At 46.3% G+C, this 21,480-nt stretch overlaps 1 protein-coding gene across 1 annotated transcript in view; it reads left to right on the plus strand.

Moving 5' to 3' along the window:
- Window positions 1-21,480, plus strand: part of CSMD2 (CUB and Sushi multiple domains 2) — a gene marked incomplete at both ends in the record, with an annotated part of 666,422 nt that overhangs the window by 432,617 nt on the left and 212,325 nt on the right. Inside the window, 4 exon segments of the mRNA XM_082863599.1 lie at window positions 636-824; window positions 1,017-1,133; window positions 15,837-16,052; window positions 17,507-17,695. Coding sequence (XP_082719725.1) covers window positions 636-824; window positions 1,017-1,133; window positions 15,837-16,052; window positions 17,507-17,695 — 711 coding nt within the window.

A 21,480-nucleotide genomic window follows, 5' to 3' on the forward strand; every position in this document is an offset into this window, starting at 1 on the left:
GGCTGAGCTCCACCAGGAGGCCCTGCTCGGCCGCGTCGCCGTGACGTTCTCAGTTAGGCTGTGCTCCTCGGGAGGTGCTGCCTGTTCTCAGCATCTCTCAGAGCTCAACTTTAGAAAGAATGGAAGGTCCCCCTCTGTGTGCAGATGACTGGGCGCCACCATGCTGGGCACTCTGGGGAGAGATGGTGACATTGGAGTGAGATGCCATCTCCCGCTCCCTCACCCTCTCTCATCACCTGCATTCATCACTGGTGCCTTGATTGAAAGAGCTTTTTGATTCAGTTCTTTGCAGACCACTCTAGTAACTTAGGGCCGAGAGCACCATGAGAAGAGGGTCGTTTTCTTACCTGTGTTCGTATCCATAACCCTTAGCATGGCGTCTAAGCCATAGGGGACACCTCACTGATGGTTACTGAATGAATGATGAACGAACAAATGATGAAGACAGGTTGTTCTCCCTGACAGATGGGTCTTCAGATACCCTCAGCAGATACTGACAGCCACATTTGAGGAGGGGGCAGATGACAACTCCAGCCTTCTCTCAATCAGGGCTCTCTCCCCCCTCCCTTTGTGAGTCAGCTGGGGGCCCTCTATGCTCACAGTGAGCTGTTCCAGCTGTGGGCTCTCTATTCCAGCTATAACACTGCAGTCAGACCACTGTCTGGATCCAGGGATCCCCGTCAATGGGCAGCGTCATGGGAATGACTTCTACGTGGGCGCCCTGGTGACCTTCAGCTGTGACTCGGGCTACACACTAAGCGACGGGGAGCCCCTGGAGTGTGAGCCCAACTTCCAGTGGAGCCGGGCCCTGCCCAGCTGTGAAGGTGAGACATACCAGCAGGGGGCGCTAAAGTAGAGGACTCCTTTCCTGCCCTGAAAATACAGGCACTGACCCCCTGACCCTGTCAGTGAGGGTTGGAGGTTTGGACGAGATGGGGGCTGGGATCCCAGGGGGACTGTGAGGGAAGCTCCCTGGGCCACTCCAGTCTTTCAGTGCCCGCTTCCCTCCTCTCCAGCTCTCTGTGGTGGCTTCATTCAAGGCTCCAGTGGGACCATCTTGTCACCGGGGTTCCCTGATTTCTACCCCAACAACTTGAACTGCACCTGGATTATCGAAACATCACATGGCAAGGGTAAGTGTTTAGGCCCAGGGCAGGTATCGGGATGCAACATGGTCAGGGCCCCAAGGTCCCCAGGTCAAGATGACCTCAGTGGGGATCTCCCTCTCTAGTGACCTCTGGGCTTAGTCTGAATTTTTCTCACCAACCAGAAAACTCCCAGAACCTTCCTATCTCTCTGAATCACAGAATTCATTCAACAAATATTTTTCAAACCTAAAATCTCCATTCTGGAAGAGATCTTAGAGATTACTAGCTCTCAAACCTACTTAATTCGGTCGGGAATCTTCTCCAAATCACTCCGCACAAGACGGCAGCACACCTTCTGTCTAAACACCCCCCGTGGTGGAGAGGTGACCAATCCACTCAACAAAGCGGCACCTATTCTCATTTTCTGCTAGGTCTGACCCCTCCTAATAACCTGAGACTGAGTTCCTTGTACTGAGTCCTGGAGGAACATAGGCTGCCTCTGCTCCCTGTTCCTCACATCCAGCCTTCAGATATTGTACGTGGCAATCCTCTTCTCACAGAACTCACACTGTTCCTCAGAGGAGTGTTTTCATATTCCTCACCAGGCTGGACTCTTGCCCTACCTTCCCTGGCATAAATGACCTTTGGGAGTCCCAAGTTCAAAGTAAGGGCGCTGACTACAAATAAACATTAACTAATATACTCTTTCACTCCACAAATATTGATTGAACTCCACCTGTGTGGCAGACCCTGGGGCTGGGAATACACAGTAACCAGGCAGAGATGGCTTCTACCCTCAGAAGCTTGCTCCAAAGTTCATCTAGAGTCAAGGTTCTTAAAGCAGTTTGGCAAATACTCTAATGTTAGACCCCTACACTAGAGGCTTAGATTTTCTATGTTGGTGGTGGAAACCAGGCAACTATGTTTTTAGAACACTTCACTAGTAACTGTGATGCGTGCCTTTAAATAAGAACCTCTGATCTAGAAGAATGAATGTGTAGAAAAGCCAAGAAAAACTTTAAAGGGAAGAGTAACCCTTCCCGATATTAAAATGTTATTATGGGATAAAATAATTTTAATGATGTGGTATGAGTATAGGAGTGGACACACAAATCAGTGGGGGAAAACAAAGATCCAGAAATAGGTTCCCCTATGTGTGTGTGTGTATGTGTGTGTGTGTGTGTGTGAGAGAGAGAGAGAGAGAGAGTGTGTGGGTATATGTGTGTACGAGAGAGAGAGACAGTCTTTAGTATATGATTAAAGTGTCATTTCCAATCCATTAAAGAGAGGATGGATTATTTAATAAATGGTTTTAAAACAGTGGGCTTAACCATTTGGGAAAAAGAAAAAACCAAATCATACCTCACGCATTTATCCACAAATTCTAGTACTAGAAGGATATGAAAGTCTAACCTCAGGTGGGACTTACTTAAAGAGTAACACCAAAAGTAGAATCCATAAAGGCAAAGACTGTTAGATTTGATTAAATAATACTTTGAATGGATTATGGGTTTTTTTAAATAAATATATGAATATTCAAAATATTCATGTAAAATATTCAAATAGTTAATGGACAAAAATATTCGCAACCTATGTAATCATCTAAGGACCAAGAACCTGATGCATAAAAAGCTCTTAAAATGTTTTTAGAAAAATATGCCTGGTCTACAGGGCTATAAAATAAGCAAAACTATAAACACTTTGTAATAGAGGAAATACAAATGAAAAGACCTCGACCGCCCCTAACAATTTTAAAAATGCATATTCACCCAGTAAATGAAATGCCATTTCCCTTTTCAAGTCAGCAGAGAACATCACAACAGTGTAACAGTGTGGGGGACAGTGTAGAGACACGAATACTATTCTTCCGTGCTGCCATTGTGCGAAACTGCTCAAACTTTCCAGAGGATGATTTGACAATGAATCAAAAGTCTTAAGAATATACGTGCCTCCGGTACTTCCCTGGTGGCGCAGTGGTTAAGAATCCGCCTGCCAATGCTTGATCCCTGGTCCAGGAATATCCCCCATGCTGTGGGGCAACTAAGCCCATGCACCACAACTACTGAGCTTGTGTTCTAGAACCCGCGAGCCACAACTACTGAAGCCCGTGCTCCTAGAGCCCGTGCTCCACAACAAGAGAAGCCACCGCAATGAGAAGTCCGCACACCGCAACGAAGAGGAGCCCCCACTCGCCGCAACTAGACAAAGCCCGCACACAGCAACGAAGACCCAACACAGCCAAAAATAAATAAATTAATTAATTAAAAAACAAAAAAAAGAATATATGTGCCTCTGGACCCAGCAGTTCTACTTCTTGGAATTTATCTGAAGAAAATAAATAAACTGTACATCAAGATTTAGCTACAAGTTTGTCCCCTAAAACACTTTATTAATTGAAAAACTAGTAACTATTCCCATGTCCATCGATCAGGAAATGTTAACTAAACGTATGGTATAGCCAAATAACGAAATATTCAATATTACCATGCAGCTACTGAAAGGAGTAATGTGAAAGAATATTTAAAGCCCTACACAGATGGTTGCAATACACTGTTGACTAAAAAAGAAGTTTGCCAAAGTAATATATTCAGTTTATAAAAATTAAGCAAGGAGGCTTCCCTGGTGGCGCAGTGGTTAAGAATCTGCCTGCCAGTGCAGGGGACACAGGTTTAAGCCCTGGTCCAGGAAGATCCCACATGCCGCGGAGCAACTAAGCCCATGCGCTACAACTACTGAGCCTGTGCTCTAGATCCCACAAGCCACAACTACTGAGCCCGTATGCCACAACTACTGAAGCCCACGTGCCTAGAGCCCATGCTCAGCAACAAGAGAAGCCACCGCAATGAGCAGCCCGCACACCGCAACAAAGAGTAGCACCCAGTCGCCACAACTAGAGAAAGCCCGCGTGCAGCAACGAAGACCCAACACAGCCAAAAATAAATTAATTAATTAATTTAATTTATTTATTAAAATATTAAGCAAGGATATGTGCATAGAAAACAGTCTGAAGAGCTATGCCCCCAAAGGTTAATACTAGTTGTCTCTTATTTTCATCTTTTGACTTTTTCCTAATTTTGAGCACTAAATATGTATTCCATGTAAAGTATACTATTTGTATAAAAAAAGAAAATTTGAAAGAAAAGTCACTTATAATCCCACCTCATGTATTTAAGCACTGTCACTGTTGCCTTTAATAGGCCTGGTATTTAGCCGGGATTAGGACAGCCTTGGGCAAGACGGGACCCTCCGGCAAGTCAGGGCAATGCGGGGCTGGCCCCTTTTTCCCACAGTATTGTTCCCGAGGAGAGGAGGGACAGAGGCAGCGTCCTTGTTCATCCTGCAGAGCTGTTTCCACCAAGCCTGGTCCAGAGTTGGCCATTGCCAGGGCCAGAAGCTACTCTGGCATCAAGAGGGAAAGAAAGGCAGCCCCCTGTGACCCCTAGAGTAACGACCCCCCATAGTCATGATTCTCTCTACATCTGACGTCTGTAATTATAGGGGTGTATGTTCCTCTTTGCCTTTCTACCTGTGTCTTTCCTTAGAAGTCAATGAAGTTCAACAAATTTTTAACAAATGCTTATCTGATACTTGGGCTTGCTGTAGGTGCTAGGCAAACACAGGGGAACAGACCCTGTGGCGCTGCCTGCCTTGTAGTCTAGTGGTAGAGATCCAGCCTAAAGAGACCTCGCAATGTACCATGGTCAATTCTGGGATAGAGCAGACACAGGTGGGGAGTTGAGACTTCAAGCCAGTCTTCAAGGATGAACAGGAATTAGCCAGGATGAGAGGTGTTCCAGGCAGAGAATCAAGAGGTCACTGATGTATAACCAGGTCACTTCTTCCTTAGAACCATTGAAAGGCTTCACCAGACCCTAAGCATTGAGCCCCAAATTGTAAACTAGCTAGCATGGCCTTACAGCCCTGGCTTATTACCTTCCTCAGCCTCCTTCTGAGCCCGCTAAGCACTAAGTTCTAGTCGCACTGAACTTCTTTCAGTTCCTAGAACTTCTTAGGCTTTCGTTGTCCTCTAGAGCTTTGCACAATGGGACAATTTTCTTCTCCTGGAACACTTCCTGTCCCCGCATCGTCTCCACCATTCCCCTTGCCTGGCCAGCTGCTCATCCTTCTGAATTCACTTCCTCTACCGAACCTTCCCGTCCCCCTGCCCCCAGCGCTGGGTCTGGGTGGGGCCCCCCTCCACAGGCTCCTGTGTGACCCTGTACCTTCCCAATCCCAGACTTCTCCCCACTGTATGGAACTTGGCATCCTCGTCATCTGTCCCCCGGACCAACTCCAAGCTCTTTCAGAGAAATGTCTGCCTTGCTTCCTGCAGTTTCCTCAGCTGCTGGCTTCATGCCTGGCACATAAGAAACTCCAGAAATATCTATATGAATTGAATTAAAGTGAACTCACACCCTTCTCCAGAGGGCACCCCTCAGGCTCTGCTTGTAACTGTATCTCGGGTTAACAGACCTATGGAGGCTGCTGACTCCGATTGCGCCCTACCAGGTAGAAGTCCAGCTGGGAAAACTGAAAACTCTGTGAAATTCAGAATTGTTCAACTTACCACATGCCCAGCCCAAGGGAGCAGCCATTTCAGGAGTCCAGATAACATGCCCTTGCTAAGACCCCAGGCCTGACATCTTTTAACCCACAAGGCCGTCTGGGAGTTAGATGAACTGAGTACTAAGAACACCTACTGTGTGCCAGGCACTGTGCCGTGGGCTTTGCATGTGCTGCCCCAGGTGTTCCTCTCCCCAAGGATTAAATGTCACCTAAGGGCGCAGAGCAGCTTTGGCCCAGACACTTTCGCTGGCAGACGGGCTTTTGACCCAGATCCGCCTCCCTCCAAATCCGCTCCTTTCCCATGGCCCTGCTCTCTCTGCTCCAGTGTGGTGGTAATGTGCTTTGCACGACTCTGCATGGTTCACTCCAGTGGAGTCTTCGCTTGTGTGTGCATCTGTCACACCAAATCTGGATTCAAACTCCAACACAGGGCCTCTCTATTTCTGTGACAATGTCTTCATTTTCACACAATGGCCAAAAGAGCCCCAAGCAATCAGCATTGCTGGGAAACCCAGGAGTTTCACCTCGGTTGTTTACTCATCCTTAGAATCCCTGCCAAATGGTTATTCCTTTGGAGGGGCTGTATTTGCATGCTGGAAAAACAGAGTAAAGGCACAGTGCTTAATTCACCTTCGTTTCCGCCTGTTACTGTGTCTGACTCATCCTCCACCCAGCCCTGTGTTCCAGCGAGGAGGGAAAGACATCTATTCCACCAAGCCTCTTCCCAAGCTCTGCAGACTGAGAACAGTTTTCTCAGTTGCACACGTGTTTGTGTGTCGGCAGTACAGGATATGTACGGGCATACATACCCGTGGGGTTCCAAGCATGCTTACACCCCTCGTGTCACAGACTGTGACCCCTGTGAAGCCTTCCCAACCCCGGAGGCGTAGTTGCCCACTCTCCCTCTGTGTCCCCACTCTGTATTCTCACTGCTCATGTGCCTGTCTCCTCCTCTAGACTGGGAGATCTTTCTCGGTGCTTAGCACAGGCCTGACACTTAGTAGGCGCTCAGGGTCTATGTCTTTGAGTAAATAAGTAAATGGATGCATGTCAGCTGCCCGGGCACAGGGCATTCACAAGCTGCTTCCCTGGTCCCACCTCTACTGGCTTCTGTTCCCCCAACCGCCACCTGTAGAATCCCAAATACTCCAGATCACCAGTTTCTATCAACAGAGAGGCAGAAAAACCAAAAACATCTAAAATGCTTAAGCATTAAGACCTTGGATCTAACCATCGCTTATCAAAAACGTGTCAGTAATTAGAGAAGTATTCCTCACACTTGTATGTGCCTACAGATCTCTTGGGGGATCTTGTTAGCATGCAGATTCTAATTCAGGAGGTCTGTGGTGGAGGCCAAGATTCTGCATTTCCAACAAGCTTCCAGACAATGCCCCAGATGCTGAGGTCCGTGGACTTTGAATAGCACTTGGGTGCGGCATTCCTCGCCTACCCAAGTTCCTGCCCTGGTATATCCATGGCATGTATTCCCATGGGCACACTCACCCGTGGGTGGACGTGCATTACACATCTGCCCACACAAGCACAACTGCCATCTGGACAAGTTCAAGAGTTGCCCTGGGTGTTAAGATCCTGCTGCTCCATAACTTACCCCTGAACCCTGCGGCCACCTGGCCCCTCCTACCACGGGCTCTCTTTCCATAGTGAGAGAAGATGCCTCATGGGGTGGTTTATTGCACAGCCTCCGCCACCAGATTGTCTCAGTTCAGATCTCAGCTCTCTCGCCTAGTAGCTGGAACTTGTAGAACTTGTAAATGTTTTCGTATCTTCCCTTCTGATTGATAGGGGCCAACTAAAGAGCAACTCAGGCAGTGACACACATACTTAGTGCTGACTGTTATTGTCTTTATTGAGTGCTCTTAGCCCCTCCCCCTCAGTGGAGGTCCCTTCCCTCTTTCCCATCTCAGATGGGATGGCTGCCTGTCCCCTCCCCCACCAATCTCCCTCCTCCCTGTCTTCTGTTTGATGCCCCTCCTCCCCCAGGCTTCCAATCTGCCCCTCCTCTGATGGCCGCCCTTCCCTGCTCTGGTCCTCTTCATGTTTGTGGATTCAGGTAGCAGGTGTCCCAGATCTACTGCTGTAGTCTGACCTTAGTCCTGAACTCTAAGTCTGTACGTCCAGTTCCCACTAGCTCACACTGCTTGAATGCCAAACCTGCAGGGTGTTCAAAGCCAAGGCCATTACCTTTCTACCACCTACTCCTCTTCTTCCTATGTGTCCGACCCCGGGTTACAAAAGACATCACGGTCCTTCAGGTCAAGGTCTTCCCTGTCATCTGGGGAGACCTTCAAGATGGCAGAGGAGTAAGACTTGGAGATCACCTTCTGCCCCACAAATACATCTACGTATGGAACAACTCCTACAGAACACCTACTGAACGCTGGCAGAAGACCTCAGGATTCCCAAAAGGCAAGAAACTGCCCGCGTACCTGGCTGTGTGGCTGACAGGGTCTTGGTGCTCCGGCCAGGTGTCAGACCTGTGCCTCTGAGATGGGAGAGCTGAGTTTAGGACATTGGTCCACCAGAGACCTCCTGGCTCCACGTAATATCAAACAGCAAAAGCTCTCCCAGAGATCTCCATTTCAACGCTAAGACCCAGCTCCATTCAACAATCAGCAAGCTAGAGTGCTGGACACCCTATGCCAAACAACTAGCAAGACAGGAACACAACCCCACCCATTAGCAGAGAGGCTGCCTAAAATCATAATAAGGTCACAGACACCACAAAACACACCACCGGCTGCGGTCCTGCCCACCAGAAAGACAAGATCCAGCCTCATCCACCAGAACACAGGCACTAGCCCCCTCTAGTAGGAAACCTACACAACCCACTGAACCAACCTTAACCACTGGGGGCAGACACCAAAAACAACAGGAACTACAAACCTGCAGCCTGCAAAAAGGAGACCCCAAACACAGTAAGATAAGCAAAATGAGAAGACAGAGAAACACACAGGAGATAAAGGAGCAAGGTAAAAACCCACCAGACCTAACAAATGAAGAGAAAATAGGCAGTCTACCTGAAAAAGAATTCAGAATAATAATAGTACAGATGATCCATCTTCTTAGAAATAGAATGGAGAAAATACAGGAAACGTTTAACAAGGACCTAGAAGAATTAAAGAGAAAACAATGATGAACAACACAATAAATGAACTTAAAAATGCTCTAAAATGAATCAATAGCAGAATAACTGAGGCAGAAGATCAGATAAGTAACCTGGAAGATAAAATAGTGGAAATAGCTACTGCAGAGCAGAATAAAGACAAAACAATGAAAAGAATTGAGGACAGTCTTGGAGACCTCTGGGAAAACATTAAATGCACCAACATTCTAATTATAGGGATCCCAGAAGAAGAAGAGAAAAAAGAAGGGACTGAGAAAATATTTGAAGAGATTATAGTTGAAAACTTCCCTAATATGGGAAAGGAAATAGTCAGTCAAGTCTAGGAAGCACAGAGACTCCCATACAGGATAAATCCAAGGAGAAATGTGCCAAGACACATATTAATCAAACTATCAAAAATTAAGTACAAAGAAAAAATATTAAAAGCACTAAGGGAAAAGAAACACATAACATAAAAGGGAATCCCCATAAGGTTAACAGCTGATCTTTCAGCAGAAACTCTGCAAGCCAGAAGGGACTGGCAGAACATATTTAAAGTGATGAAAGGGAAAAACCTACAACCAAGATTACTCTACCCAGCAAGGATCTCATTCAGATTTGACAGAGAAACTAAAACCTTTACAGACAAGCAAAAGCTAAGACAATTCAGCACCACAAACCCAGCTTTACAACAAATGCTAAAGGAACTTCTCTAGGCAGGACACACAAGAGAAGGAAAAGACCTACAATAACAAACTCAAAACAATTAAGAAAATGATAATAGGGACATACATATCGTTAATTATCTTAAATGTAAATGGATTACATGCTCCCACCAAAAGACATAGACTGGCTGAATGGATACAAAAACAAGGTCTGTATATATGCTGTCTACAAGAGACCCACTTTAGACCTAGGGACACATACAGACTGAAAGTGAGGGGATGGAAAAAGATATTCCATGCAAAGGGAAATCAAAAGAAAGCTTGAGTAGCAATTCTCATATCAGAAAAAATTGACTTTAAAATAAAGACTCTTACAAGAGGCAAAGAAGGACACTACATAATGATCAAGGGATCAATCCAAGAAGAAGATATAACAATTGTAAATATTTATACACCCAACATAGGAGCACCTCAAAATATAAGGCAAATGCTAAGAGCCATAAAAGGGGAAATTGACAGTAACACAATCATAGTAGGGGACTTTAACACCCCACTTTCACCAATGAACAGTTCATCCAAAATGAAAATAAATAAGGAAACACAAGGTTTAAATGATACATTAAACAAGGTGGACTTAATTGATATTTATAGGACATTCCATCCAAAAACAACAGAATACACTTTCTTCTCAAGTGCTCATGGAACATTCTCCAGGATAGATCATACACAGAAATAAACTCAAAATGGATTAAAGACCTAAATGTAAGGCCAGACACTATCAAACACTTAGAGGAAAACGTAGGCAGAACACTCTATGACATAAATCACAGCAAGATCCTTTTTGACCCACCTCCCAGAGAAATGGAAATAAAAACAAAAATAAACAAATGGGACCTAATGAAACTTCAAAGCTTTTGCACAGCAAAGGAAACCATAAACAAGACCAAAAGACAACCCTCAGAATGGGAGAAAATATTTGCAAATGAAGCAACTGACAAAGGATTAATCTCCAAAATTTACAAGCAGCTCATGCAGCTCAATAACAAAAAAACAAACAACCCAATCCAAAAATGGGCAGAAGACCTAAATAGACATTTCTCCAAAGAAGATATACAGACTGCCAACAAACACATGAAAGAATGCTCAACATCATTAACCATTAGAGAAATGCAAATCAAAACTACAATGAGATATCATCTCACACCGGTCAGAATGGCCATCATCAAAACATCTAGAAACAATAAATGCTCGAGAGGGTGTGGAGAAAAGGGAACACTCTTGCACTGCTGGTGGGAATGTGAATTGGTACAGCCACTATGGAGAACAGTATGGAGGTTCTTTAAAAAACTAAAAATAGAACTACCATACGACCCAGCAATCCCACTACTGGGCATATACTCTGAGAAAACCATAATTCAAAAAGAGTCATGTACCAAAATATTCATTGAAGCTCTATTTACAATAGCCAGGACATGGAAGCAACCTAAGTGTCCATCAACAGATGAATGGGTAAAGAAGATGTGGCACATATATACAATGGAATATTACTCAGCCATAAAAGGAAACGAAATTGAGATATTTTTAGTGAGGTGGATGGACCTAGAGTCTATCAAACAGAGTGAAGTAAGTCAGAAAGAGAAAAACAAATACTGTATGCTAACACATATATATGGAATCTAAGAAAAAAAAAAAAGGTCATGAAGTACCTAGGGGTAAGACGGGAATAAAGACACAGACCTACTAGAGCATGGACTTGAGGATATGGGGTGGGGTAAGGGTAAGCTGTGACAAAGTGAGAGAGTGGCATGGACATATATACACCACCAAACGTAAAATAGATAGCTAGTGGGAAGCAGCCGCATAGCACAGGGAGATCAGCTACGTGGTTTGTGACTACCTAGAGGGGTGGGAAAAGGTGGGTGGGAGGTAGGGAGACGCAAGAGGGAAGAGATATGGGAACATATGTATATGTACAACTGATTTACTTTGTTATAAAGCAGAAACTAACACACCATTGTAAAGCAATTATACTCCAAAGAGATGTTAAAAAAAATGTTTCTCTTTACACATTTCTCTACTTCTAAAGCTTTTTTGCAATAAACACATGTTACCTTAAAAATAAAAAGCAATGAAAAATAAATGAAGGAAACAATAGCCAAGATCAATAAAACTAAAGCTGGTTCTTTGAGAAGATAAAGCATTAGCCAGACTCATCAAGAAAAAAAGGGAGAAGACTCAAATCAATAGAATTAGAAAAGAAAACAGAGAAGTAACAACTGACACTGCAGAAATACAAAGGATCATGAGAGATTACTACAAGCAACTATATGCCAATAAAATGAACAACCTGGAAGAAATGGAAAAATTCTTAGAAAAGCACAACCTTCTGAGACTGAACCAGGAAGAAATAGAAAATATGAACAGACCAATCACAAGCACTAAAATTGAGACTGTGATTAAAAATCTTCAAACAAACAAAAGCCCAGGACCAGTTGGCTTCACAGGCGAATTCTATCAAACATTTAGAGAAGATCTAACACCTATCCTTCTCAAACTCTTCGAAAACATAGCAGAAGAAGGAACACTCCCAAACTAATTCTACAAGGCCACCATCGCCCTGATACCAAAACCAGACAAAGATGTCACAAAGAAAGGAAACTACAGGCCAACTTCACTGATGAACATAGATGCAAAAATCCTCAACAAAATACTAGCAAACAGAATCCAACACCACATTAAAAGGGTCTTACACCATGAACAAGTGGGGTTTATCCCAGGAATGCAAGGATTTTTCAATATACGCAAAGCAATCAATGTGATAAACCATATTAGCACACTGAAGAAGAAAAGCTGTATGATCATCTCACTAGATGCAGAAAAAGCTTTTGACAAAATTCAACACCCATTTATGATAAAAACCCTCCAGATAGTAGGCATAGAGGGAACTTACCTCAACATAATAAAGGCCATGTATGACAAACCCACAGCCAACATCATTCTCAATGGTGAAAAACTGAAACCATTTCCACTAAGATCAGGAAAAAGACAAGGTTGCCCACTCTCACCACTATTATTCAGCATAGTTTTGGAAGCTCTAGCCACAGCAATCAGAGAAGAAAAAGAAATAAAAGGAATCCAAATCGGAAAAGAAGAAGTAAAGCTGTCACTGTTTGCAGATGACATGATAATATACATAGCGAATCCTAAAGATGCTACAAGAAAACTACTAGAGCTAATCAATGAATTTGGCAAAGTAGCAGGATACAAAATTAATGCACAGAGATCTCTGGCATTCCTATACACTAATGATGAAAAATCTGAAAGAGAAATTAAGGAAACACTGTCATTTACCACTGCAACAAAAAGAATAAAATACCTAGGAGTAAACCTACCTAAGGAGACAAAAGACCTGTATGCAGAAAATTGTAAGACACTGATGAAAGAAATTAAAGATGATACAAACAGATGGAGAGATATACTATGTTCTTGGATTGGAAGAATCAACATTGTGAAAATGACTATACTACCCCAAACAATCTACAGATTCAATGCAATCCCTATCAAACTACCACTGGCATTTTTCACAGAACTAGAACAAAAAATTTCACAATTTGTATGGAAACACCAAAGGCCCCAAATAGCCAAAGCAATCTTGAGAAAGAAAAACGGAGCTGGAGGAATCAGGCTCCCTGACTTCAGACTATTCTACAAAGCTACAGTAATCAAGACAGTATGGTACTGGCACAAAAACAGAAATGTAGATCAATGGAAGAGGATAGAAAGCCCAGAGATAAACCCACACACATATGGTCACATTATTTTTGATAAAGGAGGCAAGAATATACAATGGAGAAAAGACAGCATCTTCAATAAGTGGTGCCAGAAAAACTGGACTACATGTAAAAGAATGAAATTAGAACACTCCCTAACACCATACACAGAAATAAACTCAAAATGGATTAAAGACCTAAATGTAAGGCCAGACACTATCAAACTCTTAGAGGAAAACATAGGCAGAACACTATGACATAAATCCCAGCAAGATCCTTTTTGACCCACCTCCCAGAGAAATGGAAATAAAAACAAAAATAAACAAATGGGACCTAATGAAACTTAAAAGCTTTTGCACAGCAATGAAAACCATAAACAAGACCAAAGACAACCCTCAGAATGGGAGAAAATATTTGCAAATGAAGCAGCTGACAAAGGATCAATCTCCAAAATTTACAAGCAGCTCAATAACAAAAAAACAAACAACCAATTTACAAATGGGCAGAAGACCTAAAGAGATATTTCTCCAAAGAAGATATACAGCTTGCCAACAAACACATGTAAGAATGCTCAACATCACTAATCATTAGAGAAATGCAAATCAAAACTACAATGAGGTATCACCTCACACCAGTCAGAATGGCCATCATCAAAAAATCTAGTAACAATAAATGCTGGAGAGGGTGTGGAGAAAGGGGAACCCTCCAGCACTGTTGGTGGGAATGTAAGTTGATACACCCACTATGGAGAACAGTGTGGAGGTTCCTTAAAAAACTAAAAATTGTGGCTTCCCTGGTGGCGCAGTGGTTGGGGGTCCGCCTGCCGATGCGGGGGACACGGGTTCGTGCCCCGGTCCGGGAGGATGCCGCATGCCGCGGAGCGGCTGGGCCCGTGAGCCATGGCCGCTGAGCCTGCGCGTCCGGAGCCTGTGCTCCGCGACGGGGGAGGTCACAACAGTGGGGGTACCGCGTACCGCAAAAGAAAGAAAAAAAAAAACTAAAAATTGAGCTACCATATGACCCAGCAATCCCACTACTGGGCATATCTCCTTAGAAAACCGTAATTCAAAAAGAGTCATGTACCACAATGTTCATTGCAGCTCTCTTTACAATAGCCAGGACATGGAAGCAACCTAAGTGTCCATCGACAGATGAATGGATAAAGAAGACGTGGCACATATATACAATGGAATATTACTCAGCCATAAAACGAAACGAATTCAGTTATTTGTAGTGAGATGGATGGACCTAGAGTCTGTCATACAGAGTGAAGTAAGTCAGAAAGAGAAAAACAAATACCGTATGCTAACACATATATATGGAATCTAAAAAAAAAAAAAAAAAGGTTCTGAAGAACCTAGGGAAAGGACAGGAATAAAGATGCAGACATAGCAAATGGACTTGAGGACATGGGGAGGGGGAAGAGTAAGCTGGAATGACGTGAGAGAGTGGTTTGGACATATACACACTACCTAACGTAAAATAGATAGCTAGTGGGAAGCAGCCACATAGCACAGGGAGATCAGCTGGGTGCTTTGTGACCACGTAGAGGGGTGGGATAGGGTGGGTGGGAGGGAGACGCAAGAGGGTGGGGGTATGGGGATATATGTATATGTATAGCTGATTCACTTTGTTATAAAGCAGAAACTAACACACCATTGTAAAGCAATTATACTCCAATAAAGATGTTTTTTAAAAAATTGTTAAAATTAAAAAAAATCTTCCGCGTCATCCCTTAACTCCTCCTTTGCATCTGTTGCCTCTGATCCCTGTCCATTTCACCTCCTGAGTCTCATGTCTCTTTCCTGCTCTCACCCCCTTTGCCAGCCCCCATCCACTTTCCCGCAGTGCATGGCTGACATCCTTCTAACTGTTCTCTCTCCCTCCACTTTGTCCTCCTCACAGCCACCAACATCTTGCTAACCTGAAATCGGATACACTCTGGATAGGATGGCTTCTCAATGCCTCCAGAAAAATATCCAGTCCAGCCCCAGCCTACATTTCCAGCCCCTCTTCCAGATGTTTCCTGCTTAGTGTGTCCAGCCGCACCGTGCCGCTCTCAGAGCCCTGGAATACACAGCAGCTCTGTCTCCGGTGCCCTGCCTGGGGTGCCCTTTCCCCTCTTACCCGGTTAATTCCTAAGCCTCCTTTTAAGACCTCAATCAAATGCTCACTCTTTAGTGAGGGCATCCTACCCTCCCCTCTTTCCCTTCTGCCCCCCAGCGCAGTCTGATCTACATTGGTTCCAGCATTTGTCACTCTGTACTGTAGCTATATCCCCTTGTACCCACGCAGCCCTGGATCCTGGCCCATAGGAAGTACCCAATAAATGTACAAATACTCGTTGACTGAATGAATGACCTAGCCATAAATCTCCCTTTCAAATTGGGATAACCAGAAAGCAGCATCCTTCTCCCTGACTGGACCTCAGGGCAGGGGCGTGTGCGGTTCACCTGGCTTCCTTCATTCAGGTTGGCTGGTGTGTGTTGGTCATGCTCAAGCTTGAGGTTCTGCACACCGATAGACGCTTGCAAACGGGAAATGTTTGTGCAGACCCCATCGTGCAGCTGAGCCCCTTCAGGCCTCTCACTGTCATCACCCTGACCCTCTGGTCTCCTGGCAGGTGTGTTCTTCACTTTCCACACCTTCCACCTGGAGAGCAGCCACGACTACCTCCTCATCACGGAGAATGGCAGTTTCACTCAGCCCCTGAGGCAGCTGACCGGTTCCCGGTTGCCAGCGCCCATCAGCGCTGGACTCTACGGCAACTTCACCGCCCAGGTCCGCTTCATTTCCGATTTCTCCATGTCCTACGAAGGCTTCAACATCACCTTCTCAGGTAAAGCACGTGAGAGTCCCTCGGGGTAAGTGATGGCTGAGTACTCTGTCCCTCCCACCCCCCCCCCCCACCCTGCTGTCGGCCTCTGGTCTTCCCAGTAGATGGCTATCGGTCCCCTCCCCAGCCTCTGGGAGAGGGATCTCACTGCTGCAGCAGAAGATAGTCGGGTTAGACACAAGGACGAACTTCCTTATAGTGGGCTTGAAAGGAATTAGCAGGTCTGTTGGGGAATCTCCTTCTGTGAAGGTATTTAGGCTTCACTCTGAACATGACCAACCCAACTGATTGAACTAGAGGACCTCAGGAGTCCCATCCTGCCCTAGTAATTCCAGATTCTTCTTCTGATTCCACTTCCACTACTTCACAACCACAGCAATTTCTAAAAAAAAAAAAAAATGAAAAGGAAAAGAAGGGAGACTGAAACTCCCATTTTGGAGTGTTTTGGCCTCGTGTGGGGGCTGCTTCAGCAATGCGAATTGAGTAGCATGGGTATTTATCTCTGTGTTTAGGAATCCTGAAAAGAAAGCTCTTTAATGTGCGTTCGGGGAGAAAAGAGGACCCTTCACTCCTCTAGTACCAAGTCCTCCTGCTGCTCTCAGACTATTGCTCCCAGACCACCCCCCTCCCACCACCAGACGGGAGCAGAGACAGCAGATGGATTTCCCCAGGATGGCTGAGAGATATCTGACCTCTAGGAAATGGGACATGGCCGAGCTCAGGCTCACAGTGTCCCTCCAGCAGATGCCACCTGCCATGTCCTGGCTGATGGGACATATCCAGCCAGTCTGCCTCATCCAGGCTCTTTCTCCCCACCACACAGAGCCCCGGGGTACTGTGTCCCAGAAGGGAGATGCCCTTGGGGATGAGGGAAAGGGTACTTCTATATCATCACTAGAGGTATAAAAGTCACTAGAGGCAGGTCCCTGGTGCATAAATGCCACTCCGTCACACATGCCATCTGCCTCAAGTGCCAGTGTTACCAAGACACAGCCTCAGCTGAAGCACTTGCATTCTTTTTCCCAATGTAAGTTGCCCTAGGCTGGGTCATGCATTCTGAACCTCTAGAACCAGGCTGATTGAACTGATCTGGCTTGGTGCCCGGGAAGAAAGAGGCAGGAGAGTCCACAAGCCTGAGGCTGGGGTTCATGTGGAGATGAAGGGACAGAGGAGGGAAGGGTCAGCCTCAGAAGTACTCCCGGGAACCATGTTTCCAGGAAGGCGGTGCTCTCTCCCACTGCTTGTGGTCTGGAGGCACTCAGACCGCCCGGAACACACCTGCCTGTTCTCGCCTGCCTCTGTCCCTCTCGGGCTCTCTCTCCTTCTCTCCTTACTTTTCGTGCATCGGTGTGTATCGTGTACCTCTGTCTTCCTCTCCCGTCCTCTTCTCCGTGGTGTCTTTGTCTGTGTGTTCCCATCCTCCGTGTGTGACCCCAGCTCTCCTGCTGCCTTTGCAGAGTATGACTTGGAGCCCTGTGAGGAGCCCGAGGTCCCAGCCTACAGCATCCGGAAGGGCTTGCAGTTTGGTGTAGGCGACACCTTGACCTTCTCCTGCTTCCCCGGGTACCGTCTGGAGGGCACGGCCCGCATCACGTGCCTGGGGGGCAGACGGCGCCTGTGGAGCTCGCCTCTGCCAAGGTGTGTTGGTAGGTGGTCACGTGCTTTCATTTTGCTTCACTAATGGGGTTGGCTGGACTTTAGTCAATTGCTGGGAGGTGGTGGAACGCACCTGGGCCAAGAGGCCGACAGGACTGGGTTTAAGGACTGTCTTAGCACACGGTTACCTTGGGTGGGTGGCCTACCCTCCTTCCACACCAACCTCCTTATCGGTACAGGAAAGATGGCAATGCCTGCTTCATGAGCTGTTCTGTAGCCTCAACTGCCCTTTACAAAGCGGGTCCACAGTAGGCACTCGGATGAAATCAATTTCTGTGCTGTTACCTCCCACCCTTAACACACATTCCCATGGCTAATTGATGCCTCTTGCGGAGAAATCTGCGTGGAGTGTGTGGGTGCACCTATAGGAAGGAGGTATGACCTTTGCCCATGGAGAATCCCCATCTGGTTGAGGAGAGGGCTGATTTTACTTGTCCAATGAGGGTCCGATAGCTTTTGAGAATCTCTAGAAAGACTTCCTCCATTCCGCTGGGGAAGAGAGAGAGAAGCAGGAGTTGGGTTCATTTATGGAGCACCCATTGCAGGTCAGGCATGCTTCTGGACGCTGAGAATACAAAGGTGAACAATACAGAGAAGGTCTCTCCACTCCTGGTCTCACATTCTGGTGGGGGGAGATAGGCTGTAAACGCGTGGATGTGTAGTGTGTCGGGCAGTGTTGAGGGTTACAGAGAAAGATGGTCAGCTTAGAAAGTGCTGGAGGTTTTTATAACAAGTAGGAATGTCTTCTCTGATGAGCTGACATTTTAGTAGAGATCTGAAGGGATTCAAGGAGGTAATTCATGGGAGAAGAGGGAGCAGAGTACCAAGGCCCCAAGCCACGAGGACGCTCGGTGTTTGAGGAATAGCTTGGAGGCCAGTCTGGAGCGAGCGAGGGGGAGAGCAGTGGGTGGTGAGGTTAAAGAGGCAGCTGATGGAGTTGGGACCAGGAGCCCTGGGACCCAGGGTCCTGCCGGCCTCCTTGCCAGCGTGCTGGAGCAGACTTTTCAGAGCTTCAGGCCCAGAGGGTGGAGAGAAGTGGGGTGATATCCCAAGGACTGGGGACAGTTGCTGGCTGTCCCTCATTTCTAAGGTTCACGGCTCTGCCTGCTCAATGCTTACACCATGGGGCTAGATGGAACACAGGCTGGATCAGTGGAGTACCTTCCGTGCTCACTGCTCTCCGCTAGTGCTAAATATTACAGAAAACCCCGATATACCAAACAGATCAAAGCAGCACTGCACTGACTGAAACAGGTGCCGGCGTCTTGAGAGCCCTTGAGGTCAGCCTTGCCCAAGACAGCCACACGGAGCCCCGGGGCTCTGCAGAGGACAGTCGTAAATAGGATGGCCAGATGGGCTGGGCGTAGGCTGTGGGGTCACCTGGGCCCAAGGGTGAGCCTCTGCTCTGCCACTTACCAGCTGTTATATCTTGGGCAAGCCACCAGACCCCAGCAGCTCCAGCTTCCTCGCTTATAAAACAGAGATAACAATATCCAATTCACAGGTTTTATTCCAGATTAGATGACGTAATTTACATACACCAATGGGGTGCTATATTATTATCATTTTGCCAATAACCTTTTTATCATTATTTATCGATGACATGACCAACAACCAATAACCCTTTGCGATCTCAGAGGGGAAACATTAAGACAAATAGATGCAGAATTCCATTTTTGATCAATTAACTAATCTCAAAGTTTATTCTTTTTCCTGCAACCATCCGCCAGAGCCTCCACCCACCCTGACCTGGACACACATTCAGACACACATGTAACTCCCACTGTGTAGGTTCAGTTTCGATGTGGCTGCTGGCAGCTCCTTTCTGCTCTGGAGAAATGTCTTCAGCTAAGTGGCCCTGAGGGGAATTTTTCCTGAATGGGATTATCCAGGACCACAGATACGCACACGCCCTACGTTCTGCCTCATTGATCTCATTACATAAACTCATTCTTTAACTTATTATTCCAATTACTGTTTGTTCATGGTGCCTCACAATATTTTCATTATTACATTTGTCTTCTGTTTTGTATGTATTCATAACGCATAGCAATTATAATCACCTCTAATTACCACCAGCACGCAACAGAACCTCAGGCTGGAGGTATCACGGGAATGCCCACCCGGGAGATGCTCCCAGTCGCCATACGCACCGGAGGTGTAAATTGAATAACTTACCAGGAACATTCCCTGCTGAGAAGGAGATGAACAGTCCTGGGCTCTAATTCATTGTGTGACAGGGCGACACAGCCCCTGACCTCAGGGTCCCCTGAGCTGGATGTGGAAGAGACAGCCCTGATCCCAGAGGACCCCATTCTGCGCCAAGAGTCATGGCCCTGCCCTTGGGAGCCCCGCATGATGGAGCAGACCTACCTCTCTGCCTCGGGAGCCCCAGACTGATGGACAAGACACAGCCCCTGCCCTTAACGAGACCTCTTCTGATGGGGATGACAGAAGTCGTAGATGCCCGAATCAGCCGCAGCACTTTCCGGTGCAGATGACTGTTTGTTTCTCTGAACATTTATTTTTCCATTTATGCTTGTGTTTGGCTTTTCCGTGCATCTGCTCACCTCCCCTGATACTTGGAAACTCTCCCAAAAGCAAGTACCAGGTCCCGCTGCCTCCTGCGCACTCGCTGGTGCCCTGGAAAAAGGCCTCGGTAGGGGCCAAGGACTGGCCCCATCTGAAGCTGTCAGCCCCCGTCCCCTCCCCATAAAGGTGTCGGGCATGTGGGAAAGAGGAGAGGGTCATGCTGGGGCAGAGATGGCCTATAGCTATTGTGCAGCAAGCCAGGGTAGGAAGGAGGTGCAAAAATATGTCAAAGCCCACGTTTAAGGTAAACCACCTTTTAGGAACTAGGCAGAGAGCAAGAGGTATCAGGAACAGTGAGGGCGCTGTGAACGTCAGGCAGCTAACACGTGCTTCCCGAGAAGCTTCTTGGGCCTTCGGCCATTCCCGGAGCCTGGGCAGTTAGGGCTCCAAATAGAAGCAGATAAGCTGCGTAGATTCATCAGGTTAGATGGGGAGAGAAAGGAATAACGCTTGTTGAGGGCCTACTAGGTGCTAGCCACTCCCTATATGTTCACCTCTTTCATCATAAAATTTCATATATGTATTCTCTCTAGTTTTATGTGGGTGCTGTCGTTGTCCAGATGGAGGCAGATGAGGAGACCGAGGTTCAGAGAGTTGATATAACTGGTCTGTCTGAGTCTAAAATCCACGCTCATCCCATGCACCACATGTCGTTCCCTAGACGGAAGAGAATACTGTGTGATGCCCAGAGATGATGGAGAGCTGCTTCAGGGGGCTGCCCACGTGATGTGACTGAGTCATAAATGTCTAAATGTGCACAGCCCTCAGCACCCCCTCCCCAAATGCCCACCTTCGTCAGAGGGCCCCCAGAATACTTACACACTTTAGAAACATATCTACCTAAAGTATCAGCAGCCACCAGGGTGCCTGTCCACCACCCGCCCTTTAGTTTTATGCCCCAGCTCTGCATATTCATTACGCACGTTCGGACACTCTGCAAACAGGCTGAGTTTAAAGTACTGCAAAGCGAGATTTCTCCAAGACAAATGATGGCTGTCCTGTTCAGTTTGAGCTGCTATAAGAAAATACCATAAAGTGGGTGGCTTCAACAACAAGCATTTATTTCTCACAGTTCTGGAGGCTGGCAAGTCCAAGATCAAGGTGCCAGTGGATTCAGTGTCTGGTAAAGGCCCTCTCCCTGGTTTCCAGATGGCAGCCTTCTTGCTGTACCATCACACAGCAG

Source organism: Leucopleurus acutus (assembly GCF_964270905.1).
Source record: "Leucopleurus acutus genome assembly, chromosome: 2".
Taxonomy (NCBI): Eukaryota; Metazoa; Chordata; class Mammalia; order Artiodactyla; family Delphinidae; genus Leucopleurus; species Leucopleurus acutus.